We start from the raw sequence: 11,599 nt of genomic DNA, 5'->3' as shown, positions 1-11,599 counted from the left end.
CCTATTTAATATTTTCTTATGACGTAAAACCCTTTGAACTGCCTTGTTGCTGAAATACAAATAAACTTGACTTGACTTTGAGTCTAATTTACATTATTGCAGTTTCTTATGATGTAATGCTTTTCCAATTCATGCAAAAATCTAGAAAATCTCAGGAGTTGTCAACTTATTTTAATAATACAGAATAATCTAACAAATTAGAATATTTGTTTGTAGCACTATTATATGTTCTTTGCACATTGCTGTTTTGAAGAAATATTTTCCTGCTGATGTTTATGCAAGAAAATCTAACAAAGTCCTAAATATGAATTGCTTTGACGTGCTGAACATTAATTTCACTGAAAAAGAATGAAACCCAGAGAAGAGACGACTTGTCTGCAATTCCTTCTTTTTAATTCCTTGTTTTAAGCGTCTTAATATTCCAATTGCTTCCATCTCTTTCTGGTCACCTTGCATGTTTTTTATATTATTTTAAGTCTGTTTACGCTCAGCGACGCCTGGGTTTCTCTGGACCTGCAGACACCAACATTTTCCCTCTCCCATAGAAGAATAACATGCTCAGACCTGCCTGCCTCCCTTCTCTTTGTGAATCTGAATAAACAGCCTGACGCCATATGCTTTGGGGAAATCTGCCTATATTAGAATATGGGGGTAGAGTTGACGGTACGGAGGTCCTGCACGCTCGTCTGATCATGCACTTGACAGCTGCTGCACGGACCCGTGCATGGCCTGCTGAACACCAGCTTGGTGGGGATCATGAATGTGAACGGCAGACCAACTCCCTGACAGATTTCACTGCGTTACCAGAAGAGGGGAGGGGTCAAAGGTTACAGCACACTGTGTCACGGCCCAATGGAGTCTGACATGTGGAGAAAACTCATCCTTTCCAGCCGGATTGCTCATCTCAGGATGCAAAATTAGATCCATCTGAGATTCATGAGAGGGATCTGACAGCCGACCTGTCAGACTGTGTGATACGGCAGCGAGTCGCCTCTGCATCACGCTGCTCACATGTGCATGTACAAACTGTCAGGCTGTCATGGCTTAAACATGATGGAAATCACAGGAGATGAAGGAGATACACAAATATTCATAAACAAACACAAACACAGCCTATTTGCACAGTCACACAAAGTTTTGAACTGTGTTTATTTAGATTCCTGTTCGCTTTAAGAGCTTTATATCACTTAACATCACTATTTCAATCCTTTAAAACTGCATAATCACAAAAAAGAAAGGCTGAGACATTATTTAAGAAAAGACTACAATTCCCAGAAGGCTTTACACTTCTGCGCATGCGTTCTAGTACCATAGCGACATAAACGGTTGTTTTCGATAGCAACCGTGACTCTGAGCGGAATAAAGTCTTTTTTAAAGGTAAGAAGCTATTAAAAAGTAGTCAGGATACTAAAGGTGGTACATTATAGTGACACATACACTTATGTGTGTTAAAAATGTCATATTTGACCTTAAATAGGTGATTGAGTAATACCGTTAGCTTCGACGTTAGCTTCAGTCTGATGGAGATAAACTTGAATAAACCATTTACTCTGGAATATTTCTGGAATTTTATTAAGATGTTTACAGATCAGGATATGACATGAGAAAATATAGTAAAATGAAAAATAAAATATTTGTGTCATTTTCCTGAAGGTTCCATTAATCATCCATTCATCCAAATATCGTTTTATTTAATCGAAATAAATCCAGGTCAAATGGATTTATGGAGTTATTCATCCATTTGACCTGCCAGAGAGGATTTGGCAAGTTTCTCGAGAGCACAACCCTCAAAATAAACTCGCTGTTCAATCCACAAAGGCATTGTTCTTACAAATGTGCCTCCATAAGGAAATTAACAAACTTTCCAACGTATTATTCTGAAATGTTGTTACAAGAAAGACATAATAAGACAAGCTTTGTGGAAAGTTTATGACAAAATCTGTCTGTAACACATTAATGTTGTTCAATTTGACGTGAAGGAGACTGTAAAGTTGTACTCAGATTGCTTATTTTTATTACAGTACACATTTAGAACTACAAAATAGTAAAGTATGTAATTAGATATGAAATCACAAATGAAATCACATCAATATTAGTTCTTGATATTGTTGCCTATAGTTTTTGTAATGAACAAAAACTAGTGAACATAATCCAGCCTCATCTCATAAACCCTGTCATTATTAAACATTTTATAACTAAAGTATATTAACTCTGGAAAGTAATGCACAAGTGTACCTGAAGGAGAAATGGTGGAACCAGCAAGCCTTCTTATCAGATGTAATCATGTATGAAATTAAAAAATAAATAGCAGAAAGTTAGGGTGGTCAAAAAAACTGAAATGTTTGTGTTTATTGTAGTTCCTGAACTTGACCTGTGGTGTGCTTGTGCTATTTAGGGATGGATGATGTGGACTTAAAATCTTGTCACAATATTTTAACGTATTTATTTCAGTAGCAATAAAAGTGATGATAAAAAGCATCTTGATTATGAAATCATGATAAACTTTGCAATAATTATTCAACCCCAGTGCTGTTTCTGCTGTTTGCTTTGCAAATCAGAGGCTGAGTTGGAGCTAGTTCAGAGGTTTGCAGCAAAAACTGTCTACAGAGAAATCTTATATAAATCTGAATGTTTGCAGCTGGATGATGTCTGTGACTGAAACCTGAGAATTTAAAGAAGGCTGTATTTGTTTTCAGAGTGGAACATGTCGTATGTCCTCGATGAGACGGCTTCAGACCTCCCGGTCAGAGACATGACCATCAACTTGTCCCGACTCACCGCCGCTCCACAAAGTGCGTCACGCCTCCTGGATAACGTGTGCACATACATATGTGTAGACTTGTCACAATTAATCAATTAATCACATGACAAATTAAAATGAGCCCAGTAATTTCTATTATTTGCATAATTTATTGTTTTTCTCTTTTCTCTCTTTTTTCCAACCAAAAACTGGATGACAAAACTCATCCGTCTGGTTTATTTTGGATATTTAAAATGTCTTCCAGTTCCAGTGTTAAATGTTTGTTAGAATTTAAAGTTTATTGATCTTTGAGAATGTGTCCTTTCATTATTGTAACATTACCATTATATTACTTTAAAACGGTCTCAAAACAACAATAATATCGTTTCTTCTGGGACAATTAACCGTCCAGCAATATTTGTTATTGTGACATGCCTACATATGTACAGTTCCTGTTTCTACTGTTAAAAGTTCAACCAACAGCTGGACTTATGCATTGAAGTGTATTTTCAGTTATCTCTAAAATGTCTGCTGTTTCCTTTTATTGAAATGTGAAATACCCTGGCTGAGGTCTGACGTCGGTAAAGGTGTTGATCCTGTTTCCACCTGCAGATCTGAGTGTGCATCAGCACGCCCTGGAGAAGCAGAATATTGGGAAGATGTCCAGGGATGAGCTGGAGGACCGCTACCTGCGTCTGCTGGAGGAGACGCTGCAGCAAAAACAGCAACTTCACAAACAGAATGACAAGATTAAGAAGTGAGACGCACAACTCGATCAGTGTTACTGTTTTCAAATGGATCTGTTCCAAACAAAGGGGCTGACCTGGTTTTTATCTTTCATGTTTGCTAGTTATCTTTCACAGTGTAAGCAATGTGTATGTTTTATAAAAGAATTGGAGTGTGGAGTTCTGCAAGGCAGCTGCTTGGGACCTGTGTTGTTTTCAGCCTGCTTTTTCCCCTGCAGCATGCCACGGCGATGATTTATGCTAATGATGCCACAATATACAGCTCTGGAAAAAATGAAGAGCCCACTGCACTGAAAGCCTTCCTGAGTTAAAACGTTAGTATTGTAGTTTCTAAATGAATACAAACTTGTTTTCTTTGCATCGTTTGAGGTCTGAAACCACTGTACCTCTTTCATTATTTTGACCGTTTCTCATTTTCTGCAAATAAATACTAAATTTTTGTTTGGAATATCAGAGACATGTTGTCAGTAGTTCATAGAATAACAGAACAATGTTCATTTTACTCAGAGAAATTGATCATTTTAAGTGGCCTCTTACTTTTTTCCAGAGCTGTCTGCCAGGAGTAAAAACAGTATTTGGTAAAAAGTCTACTCAAGTACTGAGTTACTGATCAAAACATCTATCATTTAATATTTTATAAATTACATCATCAGACCAAAATATAAAGTAACGTGGAAATTTTATATTTTAAATAGCAAAATTATTCATATATATAACATAATTACAAAATAACAGAATCAGGTCGAAGAAACATTTTTCCAAATCAGTTTTTTTTTTCAATGTAAAACTTCTGAAACTTTAACAAAAACTGCAGGTGTGTCTGTCTGGTGAATTTTTGGCTAAAACACGTTTGTGGGTAGAAAATCCAGAACTTTTACCCAAGTAAGAGTAGAGATACTTAATAACAAAATTACTAAAGTAAAAGTAAAACGTACAGCATAGTAACAATACTTCTAAAAGTAATTTTTTTTCCAAAAAAGTTACTCCAGTAAATGTAACTCTGACATTCAGTAACGCTGCAACTCTTGACCAGGTTGGGCACGAAGCTGATGAAGCTGGTGAAGGACCGCGGGCGGATGGAGCAGCTGGCTGCCGGCGCAGCTGCTCCGACCCGATTCAGAGACGTGGAGATGGAGGAAATGGTCGAGGAGTTGCAGGAGAAAGTCAGAGCGCTGCAGGGTGAGAAGGAGGGGCTGAAACAGCGCCTCCTTGTGGCCAAACAGCAGATCCTCAACTCGTACAGCCGGAGGCAGACGCAGTATGAGCACGTCCCGTCCCGGGTGAACTCTGGCCTGAAGAAGCTCAGAGACGATGCTTCATCTCAGTCTCCTGCTCGACCAAGAAGTGAGTCCAGGCTGCCTGCACAAAAAAAAAAAAAAAACTGATAATGAAGAGAAACATTTACAGAATGTCAGAGGATGGAGCCAATTTGTTTCATTATAAACATATTAATGTCTGTTTCGGTTCTAATATTGACAGAAATTCTAGATCAATTTGTCCAATCATGAGGGCAGATCTATTCAGTCTAATTCTACACTTTGTTCTCTGAGTGACTTTATGGTTTATTATTTATTTTACATTATACGATTCCTAATTTCACTTTCGGAACCATTTGACTGAACATTTATTGCAATTTATTTTTACGTTTTTTTTTACCAAATACTGAGTTGACCAAGTACAAATAACAAACTTTGTTTTTGAAAGTTTATTATTTATTTTAAATTTGCTGTTTTACTTCCAATTGCACTGACCAGATAAATTAAAATTGTTTTTACATGTTTGACCAAGCTTGGGTTTTTAAATGTGCTGTACTGGTGCAGAGTTAGCAAATAAATCTGCAATTCGGTACATTTATGTCTAAAAAGAAAAGAAATGTTTTTAATCAGTTGAGCTGTTTTTCTGTATCTGATCAATATCGACCGATACCAAACCTCAGATATCGGTGTCGGTATCAGAAGTGAAAAAGGTGGATCAGTGTGTCCATTACAATTAGGAGACCGAATCTGTTCAGTCAGGGTTTATTAAATCATTATCATCTGAGTCTGTTCATTCAGAACTAACTGAATCTTTTCAGTTCAGACCTTTTGGTTCTTTTCAGTCAGGTCGACAGAAACTGACTCAGTATGTCTCTTCCTCAGGTCGGAGGAGTTTGGAAGGAGGCAGGAGACCTCCGACTGGTCAGATTCCTCGATACGGACACAACCTGCTGGAGGAGGCGAGGGCCGAGATCCGCAACCTGTAACTTCTGTTTGTTTTGCATCATTATTACCACAAAATCATTAATTATGTGTCTTTTTGTATCATCTGAGTCATATGTTCCGTGTTTGTCTCAGAGGTTTCTTGGTTGAATACTATAGAGCCGTTGCAGCGTGACGTCATGCACGCAAGATCCCTTCCCCCGTCTCCATGCTGGAGGACAAAAAGCTGACAATGACTAGCATTGTTTTTAGCTGTCAAGTTATCAATGTAACACACTAAATTTTAAATGTATGCCTGATATATAAAAGAAAGAGGGACGCAGTGCTTTCCTACTAAATGTCAACATTACGACAACTAGGTAACAAGGTCAGGAAAAAGTTTTAATTCAGAAAAAATAGTGAGAGAGAGGGAAGTAGTTTGGTTATGCTAGCTTGACTTTGACAACTTATTAATGATCGCAAAATAAACATCAAGTCTAAAAACATAAAACTGTAATGGACTGGATGTTCTGTTCTTTGTGTGGGAAATGTTTGCGTGTTTTTTGGTGCTGAATCCTGATGCAGTTGCTATGGCAACGAGTCTGCGTGTAGTGCAGTTGACACAGAGAGTGAGAAAAACGTGGTTTTGAGTTGATCTTCCACAGTTTTTCTGCTTTATTTTTCCCTCTGATGTGTCTCATCTCAATAAATTAGTGATACACACATCTCCAGGTCTCATTTTGTGAACAGAGTTGTTCTACCGCTGCAGCGCGGCTACGGACGGCATGTAAAAGAATCGTCTTTTTGCCTTCCGGCATCGTGCATATGCGCAAAATTTCCGGATATAAATAATAACATGCAGAGGATTTATTACTGTAGTGAAGAAGCTGCTGTGTGTTTGTTGGAAGATGTTGAGGAAAAGCTCATCCAGAAATGTTTTAGGAGCTGTAGTGAGTGGATGTTTCCCGGTGCTCCAGAGAGAACGTGGTGGAGTCTCAGCGGAGAAGTATGCAGGAGCTGGAAAAAGCATCAGAGGATCTGAAGGAGGAGCTGAGGAGGAGAGAGGAAGATTTTGAGGAGAGGCTCCTTCTGGCCCGACAGCAGCAGAGTTCCACTCTAAAGTTGGTTTCTTTATGGAGGACCTGCCTGACTGCAGATGGAGCATGGGGATCTAAACACACCCTGTTTTCCTCGCAGGTCGCAGGTCAGCAGCAACGTGTCGATGATCAAACTGCAGAAGCAGCTGGCTGACAGATCCAACACAATGACAGAGCTGGAGAACAGATATCGGCTTCTGCAGGAGGTAAGAAGTTTGATCCAGGACGATCATTTAAAGAACTTTACAGGAAAATAAAGAGATGTTAGAGAGAAACAACCAGTCAGAGTCAGGAGGAGGGTCTTAGTGCTGCCAATCACTCTTATGCTCACAAATTGCCCCTTTCTTTTTGCTCTGCTACAGCTGGTTCACCACAACATAGCCTGCCACTTATGCTCAGGCAGTTAGCATGGCCACCGATGATGGCAGATAAACACACATTCATATTAAAATAAAACTAAAAAGGAAGTATAACACAAAAATTGTAAAAATACTAATTTAAGTCAGATAAAAACTGGACAGAAATTAGCTGTTAAGGTAATCTTTATTTGATTGGTTGTTTTCAAAAACAACCAATGAGAGCCAGGAGTGTCTTAGCACTGGCAATCAACCTCATGTACACGCTGCTAAATGTGGCAATGATGTTTGACCCCCAAAATTTCCTTGGGTCAAACCCAGCGGCTGAAATCTTTCTTCTCGTGAGAGTTAACGTCAGCATTCAGCGCCGCAGCAGGAGAAACCGAAGCTCACCTGTGTTCTCCAGGCCCAGCGGACGATGAAGGCGAGTAACGACGCGGCGATGGCGAAGGTGGACGAGCTGACGGCCCAGCTGAAAGCCGAGCGCATGAAGAACCTGGAGCTGGACAAGCAGCTGCAGACCGTCAATGTCACCAAGATCCTGGTGGAGCAGGTGAGATGCGGAGCCGTTGCCATGGTTACAGGCATTCCGGTGAGCGCGCTCAGTAGCCTCCGTGTTTGCCGACAGTTACAGGAGCGGATCGGCGACCTGGAGCAGGAGAGGGAGCTGCTGAAGGAGAGCAACAAGAAGCTACTGAACAGGTGAGCAGGTGGACGGGCTGCTGACCTTTAAAATTGTCCAGATTCTCTCAGACTTTAGGTTTCTGTAGTTTCTCTGTCGGGTCTGAGCTCAGCTGTGTTTCACCGTCATCGCCTCGCAACGTTTCTCCTTTCGTCCGCAGTGCCTTCGACGTCTCTCAGCAGCAGAAGTGGCATCTCCAGGAGCAACAGCTGAAGCTACAGATCGTCCAGCTGGAGACGGCGCTCAAGGCCGACCTCGTGGACAAAAACGAAATCCTGGACAGGATCAAGTCTGAGAGAGGTCTGTTCCCGTCTCATAACGCCAACCTCCGGGTTAAATCAGGATAATAAGCGTCGTAAAGTAAGTAAATCTCTCTGACTGATTCAGACAAAAATGAGCAGCTGACAGAAGAAAACCAGAAGCTTCAGCTTCAGTTTCTGGAACAGAAGCAACAAGTGGAGAAACTGAATGAACATCTGAAGCTCCAGAGCAGAGTGAGCATCTCCACCAACCCTGAGATCTGATCCTTCAGATGATAAATACGCTCAATCTGACGCTGCTCTTCTTTACAGGAGAAGGATTACACCGCGGCTGAACTGACAGAGGCCCTGCTGCTCATTAAAGTAAGACGATCAAACATTATCAGTGCAAAAACACAAAGTATGATCAAAATATGATCAAGTCCATCAATCAATCAATCAGTCAAGTTTATTTTTATTGCACATATCAGCAACAAGGCAGTTCAAAGTGCTTTACATCATAAAAACACAAAAATACAAAGTCACAGAACAAACAGTCAACTATTGAGAAAACAAGTAGACATTATATCGTTACACTTCAAAATGTTGGTTAATATTTTGTTTATGGTTCAAAATGATCTCTAAGCTGGAGGGTGCTTAGTCTTGATTTAAAGGAACTCAGTGTTTCTGCTGTTTTGCAGTTTTCTGGAAGTTTGTTCCAGATTAGAGCAAATATCTTAATGCGCTTGAATTAAGACCAAATTAACTTACAAATAACATTTTAGCAAAGCACAGGAGCTTGTCAGTAATTTCTTAATATTGATTATAAATGACTAAATCCATTGACAGATTATTTTGCTGACAATTTTCCCATGTTATATATGAAATGATCTGCCAATGGATCAAACACTTTTTCAACAATATTAAGGAATTATTGAGCTAAAAGAAGCTCATATATCTTTCTGAACAGTTTCTTTTAAGTTAGTTTTGTTTAATCTAAGTGCACCAAGATATTTCCACTAGAAACTAGACCAAAATTTCTTGGTAAGATTTTGTGTTTTTGCACTGACCCTGTTGATCCCCCTGAGCAAAACTAACATCCAGATCTTTTCTCAGAAGCAGAGGTGTGAGAGGAGCGGAGATCTGGCCTTCCTGGTAGACGTGGACGAGGACGGGAGCGGCGCTCAGCAGAGCTACATCAGAGAGCTGCGTGCCGCTCACGCTGAAACCATCCAGGAGCTGGAGAAGACCAGGAACCTCCTGAACATGGAGAGCCAGATCAGCAAAGACTACAAGGTGGAGAAGCACACAGATCAGCAAACATCATGTTTGGTTCAGAGTTTAGCCAATTAGAACGTAATAACTGTTCCATCTGTTTTCTGTTCCGTCTGTTTTCTGTTCCGTCTGTTTTCTGTTCCGTCTGTTTTCCTCTGTTTTCTGTTCTGTCGGTCTTCAGGTGGAGCTGGAGGCGGCGTTACAGAAGATGAACAGCGATAAAGTCGGGTTTGAGCAGAAGCTGGAGCGTCAAATTCAGCTGCTGGATGCCAGAGCAGCAAAGATCTCCAAGCTGGAAGGTTTTCATCGAATCGTTCATTTACTTTAGGAATTTTATTTCAATTCATCGGTGTAATTAAAACCAGAGGCTACTGTGTAGACAATAAACTGATCCTATCTAAATGCTTAGTTTCAATCTAAATAGAGCTTGGTAACTAGATATTTACCTCCAACTTAAATATTTTTTAGTTTTCTAACTGAATATTGAGCTCCAAACTAAATATTTAGCTCAAAATTAAATATTAGTTTTTAGCTTTTTAGCTAAATATTTTACTTCAAACTAGTTACTTAGCTTACTAAGAATGCAGCTCCAAACTAAATACGCATAGCTTCCTAATTAGATATCTAAAGCCAAACTAAATGTTTGTTAGATTGCTTACTAAATATTTAGCAACACACTAAACATATAGTTTTATAACTAAATATTTTTCTTTAGTTAGCTAACCAGATATTTAGTTTGCTAATTAAATATGTAGCTCCAAATTAAATATTTAGCTTTCTAACTAAAAATAAGCTCCAAACTAAATAATTTTTAAGCTTGCTATCTAAATATATTGTGAATATTTACTAGGTATTTTGTAAATTACATATTTATTTAGCTTATTAAGTGTTTAGATTGAAACTAGGAGATTTATAAATGAATGAATAACATGGGCAAAAATATGAACCTCCATTTTTCTCTTATTACAGATTTAAAAAACTAAATTGTTAAAAATAATCTGAATTTCTAACATGAGTTTTGTTCTCATTCAGCATCACAGTTGCAGGAAAATTTGTGTCTTTAAACGAACTTAGTTTTTTTATTAGAAACAAACAGCCGACTCTGATCTTCTCCTCCTGTGCAGCCTTTCAAACTTTGGGTTTCAGTTTTTGCTCCTGCAGAATCCTCCAGCTGATCCTTTGTTCTGGTTCTGTAGGTCAGCTCCGAGACATTGCTTATGGCACCAAGTCCTTTCCCTTCAAACCGGACCTGACGGCTGAAGATGAGGCGGAGTTTTCTGATGAAGACGTCCATCTGGACCGAGGAGAAAACCTCCTGGAGCTGCAGATCGTCGGCGCCTCGCTGTCTCCTCCGGCCCTGCAGGCTCTCGGCGACGCAGAGCCCTCCACCTTCTGCACCTACTCCTTCTACCTGTTCGAGCCGCACGCCACTCCAGTGGCGACGGGCCGCAGCCCCAGGTACGGCTTCACCTCCAAGTACGTGATGAACACGGACGAGCACTTGGTGGAGTACCTGCGCCGCTGCCCGGTGAAGGTGGAGCTGCACCAGGCGCTGGGAGTGGACTGGAGGACGGTGGCGACGGCGCAGCTCCGGCTGCAGCAGCTGCTGGAGCAGCAGGGGAAGGTTTACGGCAGCATCCCGCTGGTTGGTGAGTCACAACGCCCACATGCAACCGGCAACAGATTATAATTCATAATCAGAAACACGCGGGAGATGACCGCTGCTCTTATTTGACAGAAATGACAGAAAACAGAGCTGGAAAAAACAAACTTTGGAGGACCTGAGTGAAGTTAGTCCACCCCACCTTCTTCAAATAAAACCAAATTGGTGTCAAACTTTTGTGCAGCAAAAATCTTTGTTTGTGCTGCTGTTGTTTTAAAGATATTAATAAATGTTTCCAGAGGTCATGAAATGTCAGCCAGCCCCATCCGACTTCTTCAAATCAGACAAAATTGATCTTTATCAACTCGACTATGTTGGGCAGTAATAATTTTCATCTGTGCTGCTTTTGCTTTGAAGGTGTTGATGATATGAGCACAAGTCGAACTTTAATCAGTTTGGCTTTTCTGTGTAAAAAGTAAAAAAGCATTTTTACATTTTAATCAGGAATTCATGAAGACGCCCGAAGCTTCGGGTCCTTGGAATACTGGCTGCGACTGAAGAACGCAATAACAGAGACGACCAGCGGAGACAACCGAGACAAGATGAAGGCTGGGGACCAACCACAGGTCATCCATCCATCAGAACATCCATCGGAACATCCAACCATCCATCAGAACATCCATC

At 40.2% G+C, this 11,599-nt stretch overlaps 1 protein-coding gene across 1 annotated transcript in view; it reads left to right on the top strand.

The window, feature by feature from the left end:
- Positions 1–1,288: 1,288 nt before the first annotated feature.
- Positions 1,289–11,599, top strand: part of rpgrip1l (RPGRIP1 like) — a 26,385-nt gene continuing 16,074 nt past the window's right edge. Inside the window, exons 1-16 of the mRNA XM_015045272.1 lie at positions 1,289–1,377; positions 2,697–2,792; positions 3,353–3,497; positions 4,520–4,830; positions 5,625–5,724; positions 6,641–6,784; positions 6,861–6,966; positions 7,523–7,669; positions 7,745–7,818; positions 7,959–8,098; positions 8,186–8,292; positions 8,371–8,421; positions 9,154–9,333; positions 9,494–9,611; positions 10,509–10,961; positions 11,420–11,541. Coding sequence (XP_014900758.1) covers positions 2,705–2,792; positions 3,353–3,497; positions 4,520–4,830; positions 5,625–5,724; positions 6,641–6,784; positions 6,861–6,966; positions 7,523–7,669; positions 7,745–7,818; positions 7,959–8,098; positions 8,186–8,292; positions 8,371–8,421; positions 9,154–9,333; positions 9,494–9,611; positions 10,509–10,961; positions 11,420–11,541 — 2,286 coding nt within the window. The 5' untranslated portion in view covers positions 1,289–1,377; positions 2,697–2,704. The remainder of the gene's footprint in view (positions 1,378–2,696; positions 2,793–3,352; positions 3,498–4,519; positions 4,831–5,624; positions 5,725–6,640; positions 6,785–6,860; positions 6,967–7,522; positions 7,670–7,744; positions 7,819–7,958; positions 8,099–8,185; positions 8,293–8,370; positions 8,422–9,153; positions 9,334–9,493; positions 9,612–10,508; positions 10,962–11,419; positions 11,542–11,599) is intronic.

Source organism: Poecilia latipinna, unplaced genomic scaffold (genome assembly GCF_001443285.1).
Source record: "Poecilia latipinna isolate Pla-1442-1.1 unplaced genomic scaffold, P_latipinna-1.0 Scaffold718, whole genome shotgun sequence".
Classification (NCBI taxonomy): Eukaryota; Metazoa; Chordata; class Actinopteri; order Cyprinodontiformes; family Poeciliidae; genus Poecilia; species Poecilia latipinna.
The sequence above is the reverse complement of the archived record's forward strand: the minus strand, read 5'-3'. Positions and strand labels throughout refer to the sequence as shown.